Source organism: Oncorhynchus mykiss, chromosome 3 (genome assembly GCF_057628025.1).
Source record: "Oncorhynchus mykiss isolate SJ-2025 chromosome 3, ASM5762802v1, whole genome shotgun sequence".
NCBI classification, from domain to species: Eukaryota; Metazoa; Chordata; class Actinopteri; order Salmoniformes; family Salmonidae; genus Oncorhynchus; species Oncorhynchus mykiss.
Window position 1 is genome coordinate 81406136 of NC_143024.1, and position 27577 is coordinate 81433712.

General features: G+C 41.5%; 1 protein-coding gene across 3 annotated transcripts; it reads right to left on the minus strand.

Annotated features, from left to right (window-relative positions):
* Window positions 1-25863, minus strand: ankrd10b (ankyrin repeat domain 10b). 3 transcript variants are annotated; one of them, XM_021597828.3, is made up of 6 exons: window positions 25315-25863; window positions 23273-23425; window positions 21331-21422; window positions 4921-5189; window positions 4167-4289; window positions 1-775 (listed from the first exon to the last, which is right to left on the minus strand). In XM_021597828.3, the coding sequence occupies exons 1-6, from the start codon at window positions 25510-25512 to the stop codon at window positions 504-506; spliced, it is 1107 nt and encodes a 368-aa protein (XP_021453503.1). In that variant the 5' UTR covers window positions 25513-25863; the 3' UTR covers window positions 1-503. The 3 variants fall into 3 exon arrangements, with proteins under 3 accessions (XP_021453503.1, XP_090086380.1, XP_090086381.1); XM_090230254.1 differs by lacking the exons at window positions 21331-21422; window positions 23273-23425; window positions 25315-25863 and adding exons at window positions 11547-11662; window positions 12074-12165; XM_090230255.1 differs by lacking the exons at window positions 21331-21422; window positions 23273-23425; window positions 25315-25863 and adding an exon at window positions 8951-9096.
* Window positions 25864-27577: the final 1714 nt, after the last annotated feature.

The window sequence follows — 27577 nt, forward strand, 5'->3', positions numbered from 1 at the left end:
TGCTTTTAGGTCATTTAATTTATCAGGATACAGATGAACGAGGATGACAAAACAAAACCTGCCTCATAGTTAAAAGACATTCTTCAAACAAACAAGGGTTTCAAAGGTTGAGGCATCATTTCAGTACTCAGAAAAACACATCTCATCTGAGACATTTGACATAACACTTTCATTTACATTCAGGCTAGTTTTGAAAATAAAGAGAATGCATTATATGCCTTAACTGTTTCTTTAGCCACTCAAAATCGACTTTTCACATCACAAAAAGGTATCACGAAACAAGTGACTGTTTTACAGAACATTTCATATCCATAAACTGAAAAGTAAACACTCTCCTTCAGGAGAGATGGCCCTTCCCTTAACATAAATAAACTACACAATGACCATATAAAGAAGCAGCCACTCAACTCCCTTCATGGTTTTAAGGCGTATGAATGCTTGCTTACATCAAGCATAAATGACAGGCAAACCGAGGGATGGCCTGACAACGGGATCCTTCCACCTTAGGAGCCGTGGTAGAGGAGCATGGTGCTGAACAGGGCATGGTTATACTGCTGATGGTTGTACTGCTGCTCTGCCGTCACCGATGTCTGGTGTTCCACCTGGCTGCCCGCGTTACCAGTGGCAACCATGTGCTCTGCTGCATCCCTGTAGACGTGGTGGGGGACGATGTCGGCAGGGGCGATGGTAGAGTCACACCCATTCAGGTGTGTTGGGGGGCAGTGTCTGTTTAAGGGGATCCCCTCACACCCTAAACCTGCTTCTAGAGGGTCACCTGCCATTGGAAATGAGACACCTGGTCAAAATGATTTCAAATACTGTGTTTGCCAGTACAGGGCCACAACTTCATACTTATAGAGATAAGCAAATATATGCGATTTGATTTTGTTTTGCACAACTATTCCCCTTAGAGAATAACATTTCAGAAACTGTAAATCTGTGACTCAATCTATGCAGGAATTCAAATCGATAGGTTGCCAAATGGGTTCCAGAAAATTTTACATAACCTCGTTATCGTTCACCCTTGTACTTGATTGCACTGGGTCACATCCTGATTCACTGTACTCTTCCTGGTTATATTGACACACCAATCACTGCTCCTCCTTGGCACACTTCCCTAGTTTCTCCCCCTTCCCCACTCCCATTGGTTCAGGTAAGATGAGACGATCAAAGTCCCTTATAGATGTCAACACAGACAACGTCATAAAACACCATGCTTAAGATTGTCTCATTGAAACTATCATATAGTCCTAGAAACAAGAAGTTAACATGCTGCCACCACTTGCTGTAATGGGGCATATCCTAACAGGCTGACTACACCGCTTGCGTCGCGGGCGATAGCATTGCAAAATAAATGTAGAAATCTATATTCTTCAATTATTGCACCCACACTGCTCACCGCCAACGAGCGTCTGCGTTGCCAAGGGCTAAAATAGAAGTCAGTTCTATTTCTGACACAGATCGCGCTGCAAGTCCTGCCTCTCCCATCTCCTCATTGGTTTACAGAAGCAGGTACCCACGTGCCATCTCCTCGGTTATACCCACGTGGGTGACTGAAAGACGAACGAGGTCGGTGGCGGTAATGCACCTAATTTATGAACGTTGCCAATCGCAATATAAAAAGTCAAGAGAAGAAAAAGCCTAGGAGGAGAGATGACTAGCAACGATTTGGTTGACCGTTTTGTGTGGATTAATTGTTGGAGTAGAGGACCTTGTGCATTTCAAGTAAAATAACAACTCAATGTTTATATCCCAGGACAAATTAGCTAGCTACAGCAAGCTAGCTAAATAGGACACATTAGCTACCAAGTGCAAGCTAGCTAGCTAAATTGCCATAAATGTTTAATGCTTTTTGAACTGTCCCAAAATTAATGTAATTGGTTCAGAGTTTGTTTTGATATTTTAACCTGCGTGTCGTGATCGCGTTTGGTGTAGGGGGGGGACAAAATAAATGTATGCGCGCAGTTGGGTTACCGGTTTGACCTCGGTAACCCATTACCGCCACTGACCTCGTTCGTCTTTCAGTCACCTACGTGGGTATAACCGAGGAGATGGCACGTGGGTACCTGCTTCTATAAACCAATGAGGAGATGGGAGAGACAGGACTTGCAGCCCAATCTGCATCACAAATAGAACTGACTTCTATTTTAGCCCTTGGCAACGCAGATGCTCGTTGGCGCGAGGGAGCATTGTAGGTGCAATAATTGAATAATATAGATTTCTGAAATGATTTTGTAACGCTCGCGCCACGTAGTCAGCCTGTTAGAAACAAGACAGCACAACTGAGGGCCTGCCCAGCTATCTCAATATCACTAGAGGGCGCCAAACCTCCCAGTCATTCAGGGCACTTCAATTGAAAGATGAAATAGATTACTCCTCAGTGTGTTCAGACCAATGTTGAGATTCTTTCTCATGTACACAAAAAAAAACAAAGCCACCATCATGTTATTCAAAGGAATGAACATTTAATGAGTTTAAAAGTATACAAAACTACTCAGCACTGAGCATCAGAAGCTCTAATAAATGCAATCTACTCATTAACATTTGTGATTCTGTACAAACCAAATAGTAGTGCAGGGCAGATTCCTTGACAGAACAATTGTCCTTCATGTATGAAGCAGATGGATGGGAGGAGGGATTTTAAGTTTGTGAACAATATATTTACGAAGGTTCCTTTTGTTTTCCTCAAACGATTTCCAGCCTTAGGAAAGAGTAGCTTCCCCTTGTTTCGTGAAAATGGTAGCACTACTAATCACACTCATTTATCAACATTTAACTTTTGTCATTAGTGAAGTTAGCAAAGTAATAGTACATTATAATACAACAAAACAAGCCAACACTTGAAAAACAGTCAATATAAACTTACACCATTTTCAACACCACACACACAATAGGTACTAGGCTATACAGAAAAGCGTACAAAGTCCTCTGCTAGAAAAGCAGAAAGAGAAGGGGCACTAGAAGTGTCTAACAGAACCAAAGTCTACAGTCTGCTAGCGAACAGGACAGTGTCAGTTCAAATAGCACCTTGGAAATACCTAAAAGCGCGCATAATATAGAAAAGCTGCATAGCGAAGGTTTATGTACTCTATATATTTATGTAAAGATATGCTTTGGCATAAGAGTTCTTGTATAAAAAAAAACTAAATAGCTTTATAGCTACAAGACAAGAGTTAATACAAATGTTTCTCAGAGGGGAAAATGTAACTAATAAAACAAAATATGCTTCATCTTATTACACTGAGGGTAGGAACATTCTCTAGTGGCCTCTTCATTCTGACATGAGATGGACAAATTCTGTCTTTTGCCCCTTATTGGGCGGAGCAGCGTCACAATGGCACCACTAAATACAGTACTCAGTAAACACGTCACTGTCTAACTCATCATAAAAGGGCAGAATTCTGTCATTGCATATTCATGATGCAGAGGGAACCGTCAGTGCAGCCTCAATGACTTGAAGTCTAACCTTCTCCATAAACTGAGGCTTGTTTCAGTACATTGTACCCAAGGTGTGGGCGTTTCTACATTAAAGAACTGGAATTATCATTTGACAACGTTATTACAGTTAACATTGTGCAATGTAGGGGCGGTGAAAGGATAATTGTGCAAAACAGAATTCACTCATCCTAAAGGGGCTTTGCCAAAAACACAAGAGATGTTTTAACAAGAATATTGTGAATCATTCAAAGCTACCAGTAAAACAAAAGACAAAAAATACTCATGTTTCTCTAGCGATTATGGTAGCAAGGCAATGTTTTTCATAACATGTATGTACAATGTGTACAATACAAGTTATTTACACCCATATTTTTAGAACCGCAAGAGTATAACATTACCATGCCAAAAACCCAACAATACCATGCCAAAAACCCAACAATACCATGCCAAAGAAAGTAATGCCATCTGTTGGAAAACATGGCCAGAGGGCCTGGTGGACATTCTACCAAGATACAACCACTAGGAGGGTCAACACTCTTACTCAACACACTAAGGCCTCTACAGGTAGGCGTAGGAGTTAGTGCAGCGACAGGGGATCTGCATGGAGGCCACAGTGAAGATCTCTTGCTCCTTAGCGGCTGGGGTAGACACCTCCACTCCCCCCTGGCCCACAAGGCCTGGCACCGGCGCAGACCCATTTATCCCAAACGCAAAGGGTCCTGGCCCACCTGAGCTCACTGCCGGCAGCGCTGCTGACTCCATACTCTCCTGGTGCATGCTCTCCATCAGTACCTCTCCGACACCGCAGACCAACCCATTCCCGTTCAGCATCCCCAGCGGCAGGCACAGACCTGGTGAGAGCAGTGGATGAGCGTGTTGAACTACCATCAAGAACAGGATTAGATAAGAACAACATACAGGGCAGAAAACCCGACAGGCCCAAAGAGGTCATTCCATCATGCACAGCTGCCTGGGCATAAGGGGAGACTGCAATTTAACATGCTAGAATAATCAAACTTACTCAGTGAGTCCAAAGCCCAATTGTAAGCTTCATTCAGCAATAATCATCCACTGCCCCATTACCTGATACCCTGCAGCGTCAATCAACTTCCTGGCAACCACTCACAATTCTACTCCAGAGTTTGCAGAAGTCCAATAAAACAAGCCATACATTTACACATGCCAACATCAGAGGCCTGGCAAGCAGCCACAGGTAAGTCCCCTCCCATCCCCTTCTTCATACTGCTCATTGTAACGCTGCACAACTAAGGGAACAATAATGTATTCAACCAGATTCTCAATAGGCCAGCACTCAAAGGTTAATCCTGGTTTTACAACAGGATTTTATGAGGTTTTGACACTTGATGCTTTATCACGTATAATTATGGAAAGTCATGAAAAACATTTATAATCTCCTCCCAGGTTTGATTAGGTTATTTTTTATAAAAGTATAAAAAATGCTAACAAATGCAAAAACCTAACCTTCAGTTCTGGCCTTCTTGATTTGATTGTCTTCCATGTTATCAAACGACCTCTTTCTATTTGGTGCCCCGTTAAGGAGGCTCCGCCCTTGAATGAGAGGGTGGGAGTGGCCTCCGTTCTGGATGGCACCGTTCAGACCAAAGCCATTAAGCTGGGTCAGGTTCTGGTACCGCTGCAGGTTCTGGGCATTGGATAGTATCTCAGCACACTCGTGAAACCCCTGGGCATGGGCCAGGTCAGCAGCGGACAGCCCACTAGCGTTCCTCATACTGTGCAATAAGAGAAGAGAGTGTTAGAGAAACCCACACCCTGCCATAGCCAGGGATCACACACACACACACACACACACTTAACCTCACATACACACAGGTCCCTGACTGCCTCTGCTAGCCTAACATCATCATCTCTGAGTGAGATGACAACTGATCCTATTAGATCATTTCTTCACCTTTGTTAATTATAATTTAAGGTTTTGGAAATAAAATGTATTTTTAAATGACACGTAAATATGTCCACTGCAAGAGAACATGATAAACAACTGTTATACATACATATGAATAATGCGTGAATCTCAAAACCAAAATCACTTCCACATCCCAGAAATAGTTGTTCAAAATATTCCTTAGGTTGATTTCTGGTATCAAATGTCTGAAAGATTGAGCAGAAGAAATGTACGTCCTTGGAGATCATGGACTCGTTCAGTTAAAAGCCATCACAAAGAGGAATTGTTCGGTTTTGGATTGGTGACATCCCAAATTGGCACAAATTTCCAAAGGAAGACATTTCCTTCACATTAAAAGTTATGCAAGGTGGTGTCAATTCTTGACGTTCAGGTACAGAGATGTTGAGCAGGTTCAAAATCATGGTCAAGTCTACCTTGTGGAAAATGTGCATGTATGTATGTATGTATGTATGCATGCATGAGAGAATTTAAGAAAAGTGCCTTTGAAACTTTAGGTCTAAAAAAGCTGAATAATGACAATCTTGACAAAGTGAGTAGAAGAGACTGGCAACACAGGATCAAAGTTCTCTTTCTAAATGTGGTCAAACTGCAGGCCACAGGACAGGTCCTCCAACTCCTCATCGGTTAGGCACATATCACGGGAAGCAGCCTTTTTCAGTACATCCATGATGTCCATGTTTTGATGAGACACAGAAAAGAAAAAAAGAGGGAAAAGACAGGGAAAGGCAAAGAAGAAACGAACAGTTCTTGCAGAGTAATCTTCAAGGAACAAGAATGACCAAAGATGTCTCTTTTTCACTTTCCTATCCTGGGAGAACGAAGACTCGATGAGCTGGAGCTCAGTGCCACTCACTGTTTAAGAAGAGAAAACAGACATGTCATGGTGTCAAAGCAGCTGGCATCCAGTCAGAAGGACCCAATAAGGTTAAGAAAACACCATACCATCCACGTTGGTATCGCAACAGACAACAACAATACCAATGGGTGATTTGGTCTCAGATTCAGGCATGTGCATAACAGTCTGTTTAGTCATTTTCTGTTGCCGCTATAAACCTGTAATAAGCATACAGTAGGACTTTATGAATGAGCAAACAGCAATGCAGGTAGCATGATTTCCATAATGCTTCTAGATATGCTATAAAGGCAAGGATGTCACTGGGTGGGTAACACTTCAGCGTATTAGCGTCACTCTTGCATCAGTGTTTGGGCAGCTCTCGGTCTGGATTTTTAAATCATTGGGTAAAAAATGTGAAAGGGATAAGTGAGTGTCAAAGCAAATTAGTCTAAAATATAGTACTACTCTAACCTGGGTACTAAGTCAAATATAAAGCTATCAAATAGGGCCAGACCAAAAAGACCCGCTTCTAAGTAGGTCATAGACAAGTAAAGAATTGCCAGGTCACTGTTCCTGTCCTGGCATGCGTTGTAGCAAACCAAAAACATTCCCTTGTAAGGATAGAGGTCTGCGCTGCCATGGAACCGGTTCAATTCATTTCCTGGAAGTGTCTAGAAAAATACTCTAAGCAAACGGAGGCCATAAGCTTGACTGTCTGGATGCCAATTGCCCAAAATTTCTGCTGGCTGGCGGGAGAACAGTTCCACACTTGTTGTTTCTGAGGCTAAACACCATTGGATTCTGCGGGGAAATGATTGTGCAAGGCGAACAACCAGGTCTTTGTGAGGGGAAGAGGGTTGAGGCAGGCCTGTGTGTCAAGGAATGAACTTCTATTTGGAAATGAGAAAACGGGAACACTTGACCTTCTGTGGGCAGTGTGTGCCTCTCATAGATTCCAATGATGCACTAAGAACAAATTAAATCTGAGAAACTACCCCAGTGTTTTGTGTTGCTGTATGTGGTCGTAGGATCATCTTATGGATGTACTGTAGAAATATCAATTGTAAATATACATAAAGTGAAAGGTGCAGCAACCCAGTGACATCCAGGAAGTTATATACACACACACTTCAGTTTAGATACGGTTCACTCATTCATAAACTCACTGCTTCGTTTCTCTTACACTCCCTATTCCTATCTTAATGTGCAGTCAAACGAAAATACAAACAACGCACTGTAAATAACGTGCTTGAGATCACATTTCTCTGTTGAATAAGAATAAAAATAAAAATCACATGATTAACTTGCATACATATCCCCCCCCCCCCCCCCCCTTCTGACCAAGTTTGAAAAAACAGAAATGAACGCTTCCAAGAGTTTCTACCTTCAAGCAACAGCTTTGTTTATATAGAATGTTGTTGTGAGCATGTAGACTGACGGGTCTCACTAAGAGGAGTAACAATCATTCAGGGTGCCAGAGAATCTGAGACAACCAGTGTGGGGAACACGATGTGCACAAAGAACAAGACGCCAAGTATTCTGTTCTGGCTTCTCTGAGAAATAAGCCATTATTGTATAGGTAATCAGGTAACACTTCAACCCAACTCGCAGGTGAATATGTTGAAGGGAGAAACAGGATATAGTTTATGATCAACCAAACTAAATTATACTATGTAGGTTATATGCAATGTGTACACATACAGTTAGAGACCCATCTTTCAGTCTATTTATATCTGAACTATGACCCAAATATTGAGGCTCTGATGAAAGAATTGTCTCTTATTAGGAAGGAAATAGTCAGTCACTGAAAAGGTCAGCGTTAATCCCACCAATAATCTCCCACGTTGTTAAGGAGGAACAGTCTACAGCCTAACCCCTACCTTTCTGATCCAATCCCAGGCCTGGACCCACCCCCTGCTGTAACTAACAAAGACCAGATGTGTCATTAAAATATAGGGATTCATTTTTTTTTTTTAAAAGGTAGAAACTCCACCTCCTTGAATTTGACTGATGTATTATGGATAAATTACACCGACTAAAGATTATTTTAAGTTTGTTTTATAAAAGAAAAATAACGAAGAGTCAAACTGCAAAAGTGTTCTTGTTTACAACAATAGTATTTTTTTAGAGCACATGGGCTGTAAGAAGAAATCATGGAAATAACATTTCAATACAATCATTTGTAACCTTTATTTAACTAGGAAAGTCAGTTAAGAACAAATTCTTGTTTTCAATGACGGCTGACGCTGGCCAAACACGGACAAATCTGGATCAATAGTGTGCCGCAGTATGGGACTCCCAATCACGGCCGGATGTTCGAACCAGGGTGAATTCGAACCAGGGTGTCTGTAGTGACGCTTCTAGCACAGATGCAGTGCCTTAGACTGCTGTGCCACTCGGGAGCCATAATTTGACCGTAATGTGTAATCAGATCCTGGAGTAACCGACAGGATAGCATACACCCAAAAGTACCAATGGTTGTAGTTAGACAGGCAGCCCAATACTGATATTTTTCCCACCAATTGGTATTTTGACCAGTCAGATCAGATCTTTTCACATTGGATCTTTTTCAGATCTGTTGATCAAAAGATCAATAAGCGAAAAGAGAGATCACAATAGGGCTGCCTGTGGAAACATATCCAAAGTGACAGGTTGCTCCTCAGACTACCTTATGATGTTACATTAATGAGTGACATGTAATGTGATACGTAAAGCTTTACCCATACTTTTACCTGTACTACCATAATGGCCAAGCTTTCATCACCCCACACAGATCCTTTGTCAGTTATTGAGTGAAGAAAATAATGGAGCACTCAACATGATGTTATGAACAGACTGTAGCCCCCACCAATCTTCATTGAATATAACAGGGAAAGGTCTGAAAATAAAGGAAACACTAAAGTAAATGAGGGTACAAAGTATATTGTAAACTTGGCATGTGTGGTTCCTGAGTTAAATAAGTCAAAATCCCATCATGTTTAGGGTCATTTATAAAAGGGCTGGGCAGGCCCCCATAGGATAATGTCCCCATCCACAGGGCACGAGTGGTCACAATGGTTTGATGAGCATGAAAACCATATGCCATGGCTGTCTCAGTCAACTCAATTGAACAGATTCTGGAGCGTCGCCTGAGACAGCGTTTTCCACCACCAACAAAACACCAAATTACGACATTTCTGGTGGAAGAATGGCGTCACATCCCTCCAATAGAGTTCCAGACACTTATAGAATCTATTCCAAGGTGCATTGAAGCTGTTCTGGCTCGTGGTGGCCCAATGCCCTATTACAACACTTATAGAATCTATTCCAAGGTGCATTGAAGCGGTTCTGGCTCGTGGTGGCCAAATGCCCTATTACGACACTTATAGAATCTATTCCAAGGTGCATTGAAGCGGTTCTGGCTCGTGGTGGCCCAATGCCCTATTACGACACTTATAGAATCTATTCCAAGGTGCATTGAAGCGGTTCTGGCTCGTGGTGGCCCAATGCCCTATTACGACACTTTATGTTGTCGTTTCCTTTATTTTTAACCTGTATGTGAAGTATATTAAAACATTTTCAGATAAACCACACGTTGACAGTTTTTTTCCCTCAAATTTGATTACATTACATTCTGCATAATAAATGTGTGACTGAAACACATGAAAGTAGTCAGAAAAAGAAGCCAACTACCAACATTTCTGGGAAACATTCTATGCTGCTCCTTTGTACACAAAGTGGTCCCCATTGAAAGGATGTCACTGTTTATCCTTTAACTACTCAGCCAACTGACATTTACTCCTGTTGCAGCCTCTACAACCACAGTGATTATTATTATTTGACCCTTCTGGTCATCTATGAACGTTTGAACATCTTGGCCATGTACTCTTATCTCCACCCAGCACAGCCAGAAGAGGACTGGCCACCCCTCAGAGCCTGGTTCCTCTCGGTTAATTCCTAGATTCCTGCCGTTCTAGGGAGTTTTTCCTAGCCACTGTGCATCTACATATGCATTGCTTGCTGTTTGGGGTTTTAGGCTGGGTTTCTGTACAGCACGTTGTGACATCGGTTGGAGTAAAAATGGCTTTATAAATACATTTGATTGATTATCATTATGATGCCATGACAACAACAAAGGAGTTGGTTATAGCAGAAACAGACTGGCATCCAGTCTGAAAAACCCTCAGTGAGACTTAATTGAAGTGTTGGTGATAAATGTCCATTCACCAAAGCCAATGGAGGCATTGTGACCACTCCTTTAAGTAAATTGTCAGTACAACTTCATAAATGAACCCTCAAACTGAATATCAGCTACATACATGACCTCCAGCTACTGAAATATATTTCACTGACAATTTGACTTTAAATGTTTCAATTAATTATTGCACTTGAATGAGTTGGTAGACGACATTAGAATCTCAGCATTATTAGATGGATCATCAATTGGCATGTCAATAATGGCCTTTGACTCCAACTGTCCATTACTGAGTTTATCTATCCAGACGAAGCGTTGACATCTAATCAAAACCCTCAACTTCGGATCCTCAGCTGGAGTTCTGTCATTTCCCTTCTTAATTATGGAGATGGAGTAGTTTCTCTTCTTCCTGTCCCTCTCCAACTATCAAAATCTCCAAGCGTCTCCATAGTAACCCCTCTATTTTGGCAACACTGTGTTCAGAGTGCTGTTAAAGCTGGATAATAATGTTGTGTTTCCCTTCACAGGATCCGAGCCCCACTGTAGAGGTTCTATTTTAGTTACTCTTTCTGCACGTCTGGTCTTTAAATAGGTCAATAAGCAATAGGAAATACCCCAGTCTCCTGTGAATTATATTTGGAGACAGGTCCCAAAAACATTGTTCCTGCAGAATAAAAGGAATGTTTGGATTTGTATGCAGTTAGACTATGTTCCTTTTCATGTACTGATTAAATACTACATAGCAATATTTATTTTTATTTACATTTTGACTCAAACATCTACAGTAATCCATGAATAAACTATGGCTAGTAAGTCAAGAGGACAATGTATTTTGTGCATTTGAATCAGATCTCACGTCCCTGAATATGGTAACGGTGCATAGCATTAAGACGGAATGTCCAATAAAAACACTTAGTTAAGTGGGTTTTTAATCCTGCAGTTTTCTTTTTGTTGCTTTCAGCTATGATTATTTTTCTGTCCCTGGTGTAGCGCATCACATACCTCAGCAGGGGAGCCTTTTGAATGACATGTCAGAGTTGGCATGGACAACGACAGGCTAATTGCTGTCTCCCTTTAGATAAGGGAGGCCTTGCATTTCCCCTCTACCTCTCCCTGATTTCTAGCCCTCTACATTCCAGTTCCAAAACTCTCACCACATCCTAGCACCTCTGCTCCCATTTGGTTCCTCTAGTGCAGCGGTTCCCAACCTTTTCCGTTACGGGGACAACCAAATCACCATCAAAAGCTTGAGGACCAACATTCGCAGAGTCTAAAAAGAATTCAACATAACATTTAGTGAATTTCAGCAATCAATGTAGCAAATTAAAGGCCTATTATTAATTTGCATTGTGAAATATAAAATTGCTTATAATACCACTAATACCCCCAACTGTTATAAATATGGAAGATGTTTATTTTATTGCAGAAAATCTGCTGTACACCTCTGCAGACGGCAGGTTGGAAACCAGTGCTCTAGTGACAAAGTAATCAATCCACTTAGATGTGCTTTGCTGAAAAGTTTGATGAATCTATGGTTCAGGTCAGGGAGAGCGGGGGAAATTAAGGCCATCCTTATTTTAACCTCAACACACCCCATAATGATATCTACAATAAACAATCATAATGTCCTGTCAGTGAGACCCGTCATCTGTGTGTGAAATGCTGAAGAATGATACAGTACCTTGAAGAATCAGCCTGTTGGATTTGAAATGATCATGACCATGTCCGAATCTGAACAGTAAGTGGGGAAGCGTTAATTTCTCTTTTTAAATGCCTGGTATGCTTTGCTTTTGAGTTCTGAGCACACAGCCACTGTCTTCTGTTGCTAGCCTATCACCTTCAAGAGAGATCCTAAAATCATGCTGACCTGTGACTGATTAAAGCTCACTACTCATAAATGGGTCCTACGGTTAGTTTACAAACAGAAACAAACAAATAAATACAGGAACAGGTAATATTAAGCAAAGCATGCAGGTCTAAACATGTCTAAAGAAATTTACTTTTTTTAAATATTCATAAATGTCCTAGCATTAAAACCAATCACCGCAAGAAATACCTCAACAGTTTGCCAGTGTGTAGATAGGAAGCGATAGTGAGAACACTCAATGCCACAACAGTACGGCTATCCCAGGGAACGGGGCAGACTCTGCAGTGTCTATTCTCCCCCTTTTCTAGGATTACTTGAAAAAATCAAGTCATTTCGAATTCAATGGCTGCAAAACATTGAGACGTGGAGGTTTCTGAGTCTTATTTGTTAACAGTACAAAAGAAGAAGAGACCATAAGATTTTCTGGAGTATTTCTTTCTTAATGCCACTTTCATAAGGGGAAAGGTGACAGAAGATCAGATATTCAAAACAGATCTTATGGTATCATAGGGTTAATACTGAAGGTGACATTCAAAAACAGAACAGTTTGTCTTCTACGCAGCAGAAATAGTATAGGCCCTATAAAATGTATAATATGACAGTTAAGAACCATGATGACAGAATTGTTAGCATTATACAGTTAAATAGTTCAGGCACTGTTTGACCCTAGAGACTGTGCTACTCTGGACTACAGTCTATCCACTACCCTACCCGGAGTGATTTATCAACTACCTATGCTGAGCTTTCCCCCTAGAGGAGCTCATTGTAAAATCCTGAACGTGCTTGAGGCTCATGACAAGAAATCCAAAAGGAGAACGCAAAAGTGAAATCAAATTAAATATTGACGTGTTAAACATTAAAACGATCTATGCATGTTTTTAGGTATTCGAGCTTGACTGTGAATGTTTGTCAATTTAAATGGATGACTATGAGTGAAACAACCTAATATAATTTATATTTTAAGCATATATTTATATATTTAATAAACTAGAATGTTTAACCTGAAATTCCCTGAACAGAATGCTGCCGCCACTTGCTGCTTTTCTGCATGTATTGATGAAGATCTCAGATCGATGAGACCAAGAGATTTGGTAAATTGTCCAATGTCATCTGGAAAAAGGGCAGTAGTGTGTTAACGGGGAAATAAAAGACCTGAATCAAAAACGATAGAACACAACCAAGTCTGCAGGCTGAGATGTTTGCGCCAGATGATTCAAGATGATCAGGGCACAAGAAAAGCACGTGTCCAGAATAACGTTTTAATGCACTGCCACCATCGACCCCCCCCCCCAAAAAAATAGGTCATAGTCTTGCTTTGTTGAACTTGAGATGCAGAAAACACTATGCTAGATGGTTGAGCTATAACTCTTCTTTATGATAATCATGTTTCAGGCCAGTTGAGGTGGTTCAGGGACAAACCCACAAACAAGGACACATTCCATGGCTTCAGAAAATGTCCATGGTCTGCATATTTGGGTCAATCTTAAAGAGAAGTCATTCTAGCTGCTCTTCATGTTGTGGTTTGAGAAGCTGAATAGGCTTGACCTCTGAAGTAAATTGTGTAGCACAATGCAGAGGTATTGATCAGTTAAATGGTAAGTCAGACTGGAATTTGAGGGGGAGCAGACAAGAGCTCAAATCAGATGGAAGCGAGAAATCTCCCTCATTTTTTCTGGTTCTTAGACCAGACCTAGCTGCTATCACACTGGTGTCTATGGGAAACCACCCGTTATGTAGACCAGAAATGTGAGAGAAAAAAATGTAATGGTAAACTGCCTGAGTTGGACATCTTCATTTATTCACCATCTTCGCTCAAAATGTCCAGGGAGAAGGTCAATCTAAGGTCAGCTGAAAGTCACAGCAAAGATCAGGGGGGGGTTCATCTTGAGGGGCGAGAAGCAGGAAGGGGAAAGGGTACTGGAGTAAAGTGGCAAAGCAGAAAAAGCACAGCGCAACAGCGACTTCTGTGATTGGTCAAGGTTCAAATGTCCTCTTCAGAAGTGAGAGAGCTCTGTTCATGAGACGCAGTGAGAAGTATGGTACAATAAATATCTATTAACAATTTGTGTAGCAGCAGCAACAATGTAGCTATATCCCCAAATGGGGGACAAGTTTGACCAAGGAATATCAGATCAAATCCCTAATAGATTAAGAACAAAAAAAAGTTATAGTATTAGTTCACCCATATTAGTTCTAATTCTTTTGAAATACTTTTAAAGATGGAGATGTTTTTGGCTCAACGACTGAATGCGTCACAGTGAAGGGAAAAGGGATGGACCGTTTAGGTAGACAGGAATTGAATCCTCCTGGTGGAACTGTACCATGCAACACATTAATGACAACAGAGTGCGTTGCTAATGGTGGTGCTTGGCATGGAAGCCCTCCATCAATAGAGCATCAAAACAAGAGAGTGTGCAGTCATCTGATAGGTACACCAGATAACAGCTTAGACCAAGTATTTTGAGAGTGACAAGTTTAAAATGGTTGGGTGCATTTGAAAGTTCAAAATGTAATGTACTATTCAATATCATGATAAACGTATAGTTGGCAACAGTAAGAAAATGCTATATTTATGCATATGATTCATACTGTAGGATGTTCAATTGTATTTGCCGCCAGTCAAAATAAGTCTGTTTACATGCGGCTTAATCTTGCAAAAATAAACAATTTCCTTTGTTAGCAGTTAATTTAAATTAAAAAGCTCCCCTCAAACAAACATTCATCTGGCTGGTGTAGACATAACTTCCAGAATTCAAAGGAAGCTGTTGCGTAAACCTGGCACCAGTCTGTGTGGGAATGTCTGCGTGCAACGGAGCTACGTTTACAGTAGAATTAGAGCTGGCGTGTGAACGGTGGCCCAATAACAGCCTAACGTTGTTTGTAGAAGTTATTTAAAGCTGAATGCATTTATGTAGCATTGCCATTTATAGTAAATGTAATTTATTTTTAAGGGCTTTAGTGATGTTCCATTTCAAACTAATACGCACATTTTATTTAGCCTGCATGCTTCAATGGGTCAATAGCACTAAAAAGGGTCAACATTACTATTAGACTAGCGCATCGACGCCCTGTCTCCTCTACAGCACGTGGACATTGCCACCCATCTGATCAAGTTCAAATGAAGTGTTCAGTATTCTCTGATGATTCACAACATAAGCGAGAGAGCTTGCATACTCTACATGGCCAAAAGTATGTGGACAAGTGCTCGTCGAATATGGAGTTGGTCCCCCTTTGCTGCTATAACAGCCTCCACTCCTCTGGGAAGGCTTTCCACTAGATGTTGGAACATTGCTGCAGGTCTTGCTTCCATTCAGCCACAAGAGCATTGGTGAGGTCATGCACAGATGTTGGGCGATTAGGCTTGGCTTGCAATCGGTGTACCAATTCATTCCAAAGGTTTTCGATGGGGTTGAGGTCAGGGCTCTGTGCAGGCCAGTTAAGTTCTTAAACACCGGTCGACAAAGCATTTCTGGAGGGACCTCGCTTCGTGCATGGAGGCATTGTCAAGAAACGGCCTTTCCAAAACTGTTGCCACATAGTTGGAAGCACAGAATCGTCTACAATGTCATTGTATGCTGTAGCGTTAAGATTTCCCTTCACAGGCCTCTCGAGTGGCGCAGCAGTCTAAGGCACTGCATTGCAGTGCTTGACGCATCACTACAGCCACGGGTTTGATCCCAGGCTTTGTCACAGCCGGATGTGACTGGGAGACACATGAGCGCGCGCACAATTGACCCAGCATCATCCGGGTTAGGGGAGGGTTTGGACAGCTGAGATTTCCTTGTCCCAACGCAATCTAGTGACTCGTGGCGGGCCGGGCACCTGTAAGCTGACTCGGTTGCCAGCTGGACGGTGTTTCCTCCGGCACATTGGTGTGGTTGGCTTCTCAGTTAAACTAGCAGTGTGTCAATAAGCAGCGCGGCTTGGCTGGGTCGTTTTTCGGAGGACGCATGGCCCTTGACCTTCGCCTCTCCAGAGTCCGTAGGGAGTTGCAGCAATGGGACAAGACTAACTACCAATTGGCTATCACAAAATTGGGAAGAAATGGGGGTAAAAGTACAATAAAAATGTTTTAAAAAAAAGGAAAAAGATTTCCCTTCAACACAACTAAGGGGCCTAGCCCAAACCATGAAAAACAGCCCCAGGTCATTATTCCTCCTCCAAACTTTACAGTTGGCACAATGCATTCAGACAGGTAGCATTCTCCTGGCATCTGCTAAACCCAGATTCATCCGTCGGACTGTCAGATGGTGAAGCGTGATTCATCACTCCAGAGAACACGTTTCCACTGCTCCAGAGTAATGGTGGCGAGCTTTAGACCACTCCAGCAGACGCTTGGCATTGCGCATGGTGATCTTAGGCTTGTGTGCGGCCGTGGAAACCGTTATTGTGCTGACATTGCTTACAGAGGCAGTTTGGAACTCGTAGTGTTGCTGCAACCGAGCACAGACGATTTTTACATGCACTTCAGCACTCGGCAGTCCTGTTCTGTAAGCTTGTGTGGCCTGCCGCTGTTGCTCCTAGACGTTTCCACTTCACAATAACAGCACTTACAGTTGACCGGGGCAGCTCTAGCAGAGCAGAAATTTGACAAACTGACTTGCTGAAAAGGTGGCATCCTATGATGGTGCCATGTTAAAAGTCACTGAGCTCCTTCCATACGAGCCATTCTACTGCCAATGTCTGTCTATGGAGATTGCATGGCTGTGTACTCGATTTTATACAGCTGTCAGCAACGGGTGTGGCTGAAATAGCCAAAACCACTCATTTGAAGGGGTATCCACATACACGACCAAAAGTATATATTTTTGCTCTTAATAGCATCGATACGCTAGATTTACTCAAACTATAGCTACCTTTAACACAGGAGGAAAACTAAGGCTATAGCCTGAGCCATACATATAAATCAATAGTCAAATGGGTTTCCATTTCAGTTTTATCAGCTCCATCTCTGGGAACTGAGCAGTTGTGGAAGTAACCACGGAGCACATGAGAAAATGGCTTCATCCAAAACCTCCGGAGATTATTTTTACAACCTTTATAGTTTGTCTTTCAGAAGCCAAAATAAAAGCTGGTTTCATGTGGATTAGCCTACATTTTACAACCAGTTTGCTATTGGATAAACCCTTGGGCCCTTTGAAGCACCATATGTCAATGGAAGCATGCAGGGGACAAAACTACTGCTTGGTACTAATGAGACTTGAGGCTAACATTAATATATATTTAAGGTTGTTATTCATTTTATTTTCACCTGTAATTTCTTAGGTCACTAGACGGGGCAATATTTTTGAATTTAAGAATGTGTTGTAAACAAAAAAGAATCTAATGCCATGAGCCTCCTGTCTAGTTTGCTTTCTCTGTTACTACAGAATGCTGGGCCTCCAGAAACAGAACATGAGCTACAGCTGTCAAAGAAAACATGGTAACATCAAACAGTAACTCAAAACAGCTGTACAGTAGCATTTAAAGGACCTTTAGGGAAAAACAGTCATAAACAACTTTCAAAATAGTTCAGTGGCTGGCGACCAAATGCACATTTCATCAGAATGAACATCATGTAGATGTTACCCCCCCCCCCAACACCAGTGATTTTTTTTAATTAAATTGATATACCAAGTTTTATTTTTGTTTTCTACCTGGGTTAACTATTACTATAAAAATATTGGCTACATTTGTTGGCATTCGGTTTTGTGTGTCGTTCACAAAGACAAGCAAAACTATAGGCTCATTTACGTAATACAACGTTTGGTTAGGTCGCAACTCTCTACTTGATGAGAATTATAAGAGTTGTCATAATTCCTGCCAGAAACTAAAATACACTTCACCTCATTGCAGAATGGCATAACTGACTGTATGTCAGCTTAAATAAGGAGTAGAGTAGCTTATGACCACCTATAATAAGAGATGTTACATTTCACTAGTTCAGGGATGTAGGCCTCCAACTCAAACCCTCAAGCGCTGCAGTGTCCTGCTGGTTTCTGTTTCTCCCTGGCAATACAATACATGTAGTTTAGTTTCTTCCTAATCAGAAAGGTTCTAGTAACAGTTATATAGTAAACCCAGGCAGTGTTAAAATAAACCCATGGCATATAAACTCACTGGTAGTTTCTGGTGTGTGTTCGGGTTATGAATGACGGACAGTCGAATATGTATACCGGTTGTCCCACAAATGCGACGAAGAGGATTTAAAAACTATGTCTGCCTCAAATTCCCTTGACAGAATTAAACTATGAATGTTTTTGTGCAATTTGTCCTCGAGACAGAAAAACATAAATCAATAAAAATATATATTTTTAAATCATTTAGCAACTAATTCAAAAAATCTGCTGTGAAATAATTAGATCCCTGTCAAACAGACCATCTCTGCTGGCTGCTGTCAACAATGCGTCTTGACAAGAACACATCTGTTTGCATGGACAAGGTTTTAAAACTACTCTGGTAGTAGGATTCTAGTATCTCCGTCTACCTAAACACGATGGCACTTGATCATACAATGAGGAACATCCTAAAACTGTTGGAAGCAAAATATTTGCAGGGCAAGGTAGTGGCCTTTACTAAATACATGTACTAACTTTTCACTATCTGTGTGTGACTAGTATAAATAATATCAATAAATGCAGTTTGCCTCAGGCAGCGTCTAACCTACAGAATAATTGACAGCAGAACAAATGCAGACCATTATTAAAAATCCATCCGTTTTAAAAGGACAAAAAAAAAAAAAATCTCCCTCAGACTGTCCATTTTACATCCATCATCTGTGGGACACCGCAGGTATAGTCTACCCTCCCTATGAGATTAATCTCTGTTGACGTTTGGTGAGGCACTTTTTGTTTTAGACTAAATAAATCAACCCATTTACTTGTAAGGAGATAAAGTAGCTGGCACTGAGAATGTTTAGGAGCACATCCACAGTATGGCGAGCAGAGCCTCTCCTGTATTCTAATCACGTCAAACAGACCTTTAACGTCTTTCAAGTTGAGTGAGTATGTAAGCGTCACTTCATACTGCAATTCCTCAGGTATATCAAATAGCACTCAATCGAAAGACAACAAACAGGACTGGCTAGTTGTATGTTTCTGAATGTTTCCATTTAGAAGTCAGAGTCTCTGGAAAACATACTGAGGGCGTGAGGGATTAACAACTGTTGGCGTCAACAATAACTCTTTCTTTTGTGGTTCCTTCTAGAGTCACACAAACCTAAAATACTGCTGAACCACAAATACAGGTGTCTAGGGTGAGGTGTACATGTGTGTAGTTCACATCAGGTAAACCACTCATCAGCTACCTGGAACCTTGGGCACCGGAGCTGACTGGCTGGTGTAGTGTCACTACCCCCTGGGTGTTTGCCAAATCACCAAACAAGCTTTTATAAAATGGTAACAGCTTCCATCCTTGGTTCAGATCATGGCAGCCGTTGCACAGCTTATCATTTTCTTCTCCATTACAAGGTTGGGAATTTATCCTATTTATTTAAAATTTGAACTTATCTACTGACATTTTGAAAAGGTCAAGAACAGAGGAGGGCATTTAAGACAATTCATACTAATTCAGTATGTCTCTCTTTGCTCCCTGTCCATCTCTCTCTTTGCTCCCTGTCCATCTCTCTCTATCTGCATGCATCGTGACGAGCCCTTTTGTAGTGATGGGAGACTATGGCTGGCTACCTCCAGATAATAATAACAACTTCCTCTCAACTAGTTCTTCATTTATTTCCAATGGTGAGAAAGGACTGGAAAGGTGACAAGTTCGTTATGTGGTGTTTCTGCCACATTGACTAATTTTTAACCGCTCAAATCCTTTCACATTGTTTGGGTCAAAGAAAATAAGACAAGGAGTGAGGGCAGAAGCTCATTAAGGGATGATGGGTTTTCAGTGTCATCTCCAAGCAAGTAAAAGGGATGTTTGTTCAGATTTACCAGGAATCAGCCCTTTCCGCTCTCTGTGTTCATTCAACGAGGAAATGTACATTTGGTCAGCCGCTACAACTATAGAAATACACTTACCAAATCAACATGTGAACAAAGAAGACAAATGCTCTCAATTATACAAATCATAATCTACAGTTTAAACATAACATCAAAATAACATTTTCAATATGGTAAAGCTCACAGGTCACATTTGCAGGAGAACTCCATCAAAACTTTTTTTCCCTATAAAGACACAGCTCCATGTTCAGATAGTGACTAGTGCTGAAGAGCGAGGTTCTCTCAGACCAGTTTAAGAGTAGGATCTCAAACACCTGACTACATCCTGGAAAGGGACTGGGTATGCATGCTTTTGGTTCAGCCCTGAGTGCACACACTCAGTGCACCTAATCATGCTCCAAACAGAATGCCATGATTAGTTGAGTCAGATGTGACTATAGGTCTGGAACAAAAGCTTGCACCACCAGTAACTCTCCAGGAATAGTTAGAATCCCTTGGTGTAGGTAGTGTTGTGACTTCAGATGGCCCAAACAGAGGCACAGCCAAGGAGAGTGGAGCAACATGATGGGATTCAGGTTAAAGTTAACAGGAATCTTTTATTTTTTCTTCATTTATCTGGAAATGTGTATCCCTCAAATGAAATGAATGTTTCTGCTGTCCTTGTCTGGTTCCTACAGTAACAGGACTTACACTGAGGTGGACATCTCAGCAACAACATTTCATAGCCGCAATTCCTGAGTAACTACTGTCTAAGGACATAACTCATGAAATGACCTTGTAACAAAGTGTAAGTACAGGCAGCTATAGCGCTTACCATTGTTAAAGTTTTGAACATAAAATATAAAAAGTTACAAACATGGTATATCTCTGCATGCTTGTTAGAGGGTAACTACACAGGTTATTCCACTGGTTGTGCCCGTGTAGTAATTCTACTTCCTTATCAGTCTAGAGAACCCAAGACCCATACAAAACAAATAGGCCCATTTGCACAGTTTGAACATGGAGCACAGTGTGAACCGAACAAGAAAGTACAGGTCGTTAAGAGTTTTGATGGAGTCCTCGTGTAAATGTTGTAGATATGGGAGCTGTTGGATGTTACAGTGAGGGGAAGACCGAGCACACAGGGGGTGCAGTAGCTCGACTTACTCAGCTTTCGCCCCCTGAATCAGGAGAGCGTTGACACAGTCCAGACTGCCTGCACGGGCAGCCTTATGGATAGGAGTCTCACCAACATAGTCCTGAGAGAGAGACAGGAGATACACAGACAGACAGAAATAAACACGTTACACCGTATTTACACAAACTGAATGAGTTGCTCACATTGGTTTCTAGAGCGGCAATAATATGCAGCCGGTTAGCCTCACTCCCCCGCTCCCAAACCAGGGTAGAGTGCTCCAGGGGCAGAGCCTGAACTCTTCACCCCAGCTACACAGCAGGCCACAGGCTGAGAGAAAGGGAGGGGGAGGGAGGAAGGTGGTAGAGAGGGAGGGCAGTGGCAAGGTAGTAAGAGCATTTTTCAAAATAGATCCCTCCTCCAGGAGAGAGAAAGTGAGAGAGGTGCTGAAGGAGGAGGAGGCAGAGATAATTTTTCAAAACAAAATCCCTCCTCCATCCATAGTCATATTTGTCCACACCCAGAGAATGTAGGGTGGCTCTATTAAAACCACACAAGGGAGGGAGGGGTTAAAGGGCCAATGCAGCTGTTTTTATCTCAATATCAAATCATTTCTGGTGAAAATGTAAAAGGAGCTTACTGTGAATTATTTAAAACAAATAATACATATTTTTTAATATAATGGTCACAGAAACAAAAATAGCTTCTTAGCAAAGAGCAATTTTCAAGCAAGAAATGTTGCTAGGACTGTCCGGGGAGGAGTGTGGAAATAAAAAACACAGGAATATCACCTTTTTGACTGCATTAGGCCTTTAAAAGAGGGTGATGTGTTTAATGCTGGGGATACTGGATGGCTAATTTTTAAATGTGTTGGATCAGGGACATTTTAAATGTAGGCTGTATTAGAAATAACAGTGATTTGTTGCAGCAAGCCAAGAGGAGATGCAGCTAAGAGTTGTGTAATCGTGACCTACTAATCTGATTTCTCTGAGCGGTGCAGTGAAGCGTCAGAGATGGTCAGTGAAGTGTGTGTACACAAGACAGGAGCAGAAACGAAAGAGCATGACAGAAAAACACACACTCACACGATGACGTCAAGTCTAAATGCAAACCCCATTGGCTTTTCACATGTAGATAAGCGTACGTGCACACATGCACACCAACTAGTGGCCTGGGGCTCAGACAGGCTTTTCAGTCTTTAATCCAACAACATGAGGGCAGAAGCAGGCTGTCTGGGGCTCTTCAAAAACAGTGTTAAACTGGTATTAAGGATACAATAACGACGATAGCCACAAAACAGAATCTCTTGCAAGTGCCTTGGTATTTTTCCTATCAACTGTCACATAGAAATAGATTCAATGTAACAGGCGCTAGTCCAGAGGGGTCAAGGGTCAGGTCGAGTGGCACAAAGCCAGGATGATCCCTCTGATAGGATCAGTCTGAGCTCAACCCCACTCTCTCACACACACACCCCCCTGTCATTTTCACCAGAGCTGCCCCCCTTTCCTCTACAAACGGACACGCGTCAGGGTTTCCGTTAGGAAAACGTAGTGCCGGACATTTGACCAGCAACATTTTAATTTAACGGACCGATATGCATAGTTTTTTTTCATGAGCTGTCTGACAGATTTTCCACTCAAAGGCTCTGTATCTGTATACAGTACATGTGTGATAAATAAGATGCATAACGAATATACTGTGTACACACGGCAATTTAATTCCACTAAAGTATGCTAATTAACATATATACCAATTAGCATGACCAGTCAAAGGCATTTCCACCAACTGAAATCAACTCAAATCAATGAATAGGCAAAAAAAATACATTTTACTATGGGATTTCTTCTCCCGGACAATTGGCCGCAAGCATTTTATTTATCGCCTTTTCTATTAAATAAAGATTGGACAAAAGCCGACTATTACCTGTTAACGGAAACCCTGCTGTGTGTGTGTGTTCATCCATGTGCACTGTACCTGTCTGTTGATGTCAGCACCAGCTTGCAGCAGCCACAGCAGGCACTCTGGGTGGCCCCCAAATGCAGCGATGTGAGTGGGCGTCTGAGCAAACCTCGTGGTCACCGAGTTGACCCCACAGCCCACCTGCACCAAACGCGTCACACACTCCAACTGTGTGTGTGAGAGAGAGAGAGAAATGAATTGTATTACTAAATACCAATACCAATACCAATACAGTGATTGAAAACACTCTGCTGTGTCTGTCCTGCCTTGATGAGGTAATCAACAGTCCTTCAAGGAAAACATTATAATGTAACAATAAATCAAAAGACAAAGGCCTACAGTATGACTACTTCCTGTAATCAAATCCCGCCCTAGGGTTATTTTTACAGCCGGTACAATCACACCCAGTTATGCACCACCAGAGTAATATAATAACGCATCAATTCTAACTTGACTAGATGAGGTTTCCCAAATTCAATCCTGGGACCCCCCCCCCCCCCCCGGGTGCACGTTTAGTTTTTTCCCTAGCACTACACAGCGGATAAAAATCAACCACTGAGCAAGGGCAAAGTTTAGATTGGTAAGTTAGTCTAGCTAGTTAACTTACCAGCTATCTAAAACATTTGCGCTGACATGGGCTTATTGAGGTACTGTCAGTGACTGACATAAGAGAAAGTGCTGATGCACAACCACATTTTGAAATTTCACCTTGTTTATTCTACTATTCTAACCATCAACAGTAAGTTTAGACCCCACTGAGTTTCTTAACACATACACAGTACAAGTCAAACGTTTGGATACACCTACTCATTCAAGGGTTTTTATTTATTTTTGTACTATTTTCTACATTGTAGAATGATAGTGAAGACATCAAAACTATGAAATAAGGAAAATGGAATCATGTAGTAAACAATTGGATCCGAGGGCATCCAAAAGGGGGCCCACAGGCCGATGATTACGCATCCATGCAAATACAATCTCAAGGATGACCCTCAGATTGGTGTTTTCCTCCAGCAGTGCTGTAGCAGTGTCTGATATAGCAAGACATTTAACACAGCGGTGTAACCTGGAAGTTGGCCATGCTCGATATAGTGTGTATATAGTGTGGTATGAGTTCCTCTTTTATGATCAACGCAAGACAGACAACTGCTTCTCACAAACACAAAATGCCTTGTGGTCAGCCATTAAGTGAGGCAGACCATGCCTGTATTATTTTTAAACCCCTGCTGTTTCATCTAAACACTCATCCTTCCCATCAGGATACAGTAACTCAGGGTGAATCATGTTCACTCAGCAGCAAAGAGGAGGAGACAGAGTCAATGGCTGATTGGATTTTGGAACCTATGCCTGGGGCTGAGATAGGTTCACATCACAAACCAGGCATGGACATGGACAGGGGGTGCTGTTCTCTGTTTGTTTTGACATAGATGTTAAAATTGATAGTGTCGCTATTGTTGTTGTACTTTACTCTGCTCTCTCAAAATGCATTAGTATTTAGTCAGTGATGAGGCTGATTTAAAACCATGCACACCTCGTCCTTCAGTTGACTTGTTTACTATTTTTATGTAAACACTTCCGCATGGGAAGGATCCCCGCGTGTTTATAAACTGCCTTTTTGGCGCTTTGCAGGTTATTGGTTCCCACCGCAACCAATAAACAAGCGAGTCCGCCACAGATATAACAAATATTTGCCGTCGACGGTTGAAAGATATTCGTTGATTGCTTGATGTAGTCTAGTCAGTCAGGCCATTACACTTTCTTCTTAGCTGGAGGCACAAGACTTCATTTTCAACCGTCCCCATGTCAAATTACACTTGCCTATAGAGAAAGAGCAGCCTACAAAGTACATGTTTCAAACCATTTCCTGGCAAAAAATAATCAAATGATGGTACGTTAACGTTAGCTAGCCATGTGAATATGTATCGTATCATTCAGTGTCAGCCTGTCTAGTGAAAGTGGCTGGAGGCCTTGCCTCTTTTCGCTATAATTTCATTGTAAAAAAAATAATAATAATAATATATATATGACCCCACAGCCCCCATATATATATATAGTACCTTTCCGAAATGAGCAGCCCAATGTATGGGTGTCCAGCCGTAGAAAGAGTCCTCCACTGCTAGGTCCGCCGGGTTTGAGGTACACTGAAGAAGCGAGCACAACGCACCGATATCTCCATCCCTGCACGCCCGGTGGAGTGGGAAGCGAACGTTCAGAACCTCCTCACTTGAGAATCCCGACTCGATGCCCACCGACATTATCAAACGAATATAAAACACTATTTTTGCGAGAAAATAACAATTAATGCCGTCGTCTGTTTCCAAATGTAGTGATTGTGGTAATGTTTCTTTGAGTGCCTTTTCGTGAAGGCACACGCCAACCTGCCTGCCTGCTGCTGCTAACAATGAACACACAAATGGACAGCGATGACGTTCCAACCAACGCACTCAGAAATGAATCTTCTTGAGGCAAGTTGCAAATTCAGGAATGGAGTTTTTGGACGCACGACCCGCCACTAAATTCACGCCTCTGATGCATTTCCAAAAGTTATAGCTAGCAATAGCAAGAGTGACTGACACAATTCTAAGTAACTTTAGGGGCTTTCATGTGGAGCTGTCCCCAACGTTGCTTATTGGCCTACTTTCACTGATAATTTTTAATTTTTTGTTCAGTAATTGTCCTACTATTAATTGTTTTCCAACCACATCTGAATTTACTTTATGATGAAAAGCAAGGACAGTAGTGCAGAGTGATTTTGTCATACATACATGCATAGCATTGAAATAATACAAAATTCAACAGATACAATAACATATTAGACATGGGTATGATGTACTGCCTTATTTTAAACCGTTTATATATATATTTTTTACAAAAATAGGCAACCCCTTTTGGGTTGTTTAGTTATTTATATTATTATTTTGTACAATTAGTAATTATAACATCTCGCGTGAGTAAAACAACTCTACTTAGGCCAATGAGTGCACCCACTTGATGAGGGGGGATAGTTGAGAACTTAAAAGTGTTATTCTATTTAGTCTGCATAAAGAGCTTTAATCTTCATGATAACAATTAGCCAAATGGTTGTATGTAGTCTAATGCATTGGTGGATGTGGTGGACAATTGAGGTGTACCCTACTTGTGGCCTGGCTATATCGGCCTACCTGCAAAAACTTAAAGTGAGTGATGTGCATGGTTTATGCATAAATAGATGTAACACTTACTGCTAAGAAAAACGTTCATCCCGCTTACTATTACTGTCATTTAGCCCAGCCTACTACTCTGTCTTGTTGTGGAGGAAGTCGAAGGCTACTGTGTCTCCACTGGGTTGTAGGTCATCTTCCCCACATCTGGGGGTCGCTACTACCTTCCACATTCACAAAGTCAAAATGATAGCTAAACCCCACCTTTTTCTAAAATTACCTTCTTAAAATTTGATTTCAAATCTGAACCACAACCACATTGCTAACCGTATGCCTAACCTTCAATGAAGACCAACATTTGTACGATATAGACAATTTTGATTTGTGGCTGTGGAATCTAGTGGAAACCGTATCTAGGGGTTGTATGCACATTGCCACCCTGTGGTCAATGGTCTCAATGAACACAAGCGCGAGGAAACTACTATGCTTACAATGCCTGAATTGCTACGAAACATATATATTTGATGCCATTCGTTTGGCTATGTGCACAAACGTGATTTCAGAATTTGGTACACCACCTACTTTTGTGATATCAGACACAGCCGTTAAGATATTAAAAGGTAAATGTATCAATAATGTATACGGTGTTGCATCATGGGAAAATACGCGATATTATACTAATATAATCTCATAAACAAAATTAATCACATTTGCACCGCTCTTTCCGCAACTGCATTCATAAATGTCACGGTCGATATGATGCGTTATTATCAGGATCCAAAGTGGTAACCGTCAGCCGATAATATTTGTACTGAAATCAGTAGCCCTTCACGGACATATCACCCAGGGTGAGGATCAGCAATTGCACTCCGATTGACCACTACGAATTTCCCAAATGTGGAAATCTCAATTTAATCATTTCTGCCAGTGTGGGACTGCGTTCGCGCTCTCCCCTGATGTGTTTGTCAAATAACATTTTATTGTCGGTGAGTGAGTACCTTGTGTGATGCTACTTAAATCCTGAGTTGAGTGTATCAATTCAATTCAAGGGGCTTTATTGGCATGGGAAACACATTTTAACATTGCCAAAGCAAGTGAAGTAGATAATATACAAAAGTGAAATAAACAAAAATGAACAGTAAACATTATACTCACAGAAGTTCCAAAATAATTAAGACAT

Coding starts and splice junctions, on each gene's coding strand:
- ankrd10b (XM_021597828.3), bottom strand. CDS start 25,512: ATGTCGGTGGGCATCGAGTCGGGATTCTCAAGTGAGGAGGTTCTGAAC. Junction 4,290..4,920: donor CAAGAAGGCCAGAACTGAAG/GTTAGGTTTTTG, acceptor TGCTCTCACCAG/GTCTGTGCCTGCCGCTGGGG. Junction 776..4,166: donor GCTGCCGGCAGTGAGCTCAG/GTGGGCCAGGAC, acceptor TTCCAATGGCAG/GTGACCCTCTAGAAGCAGGT.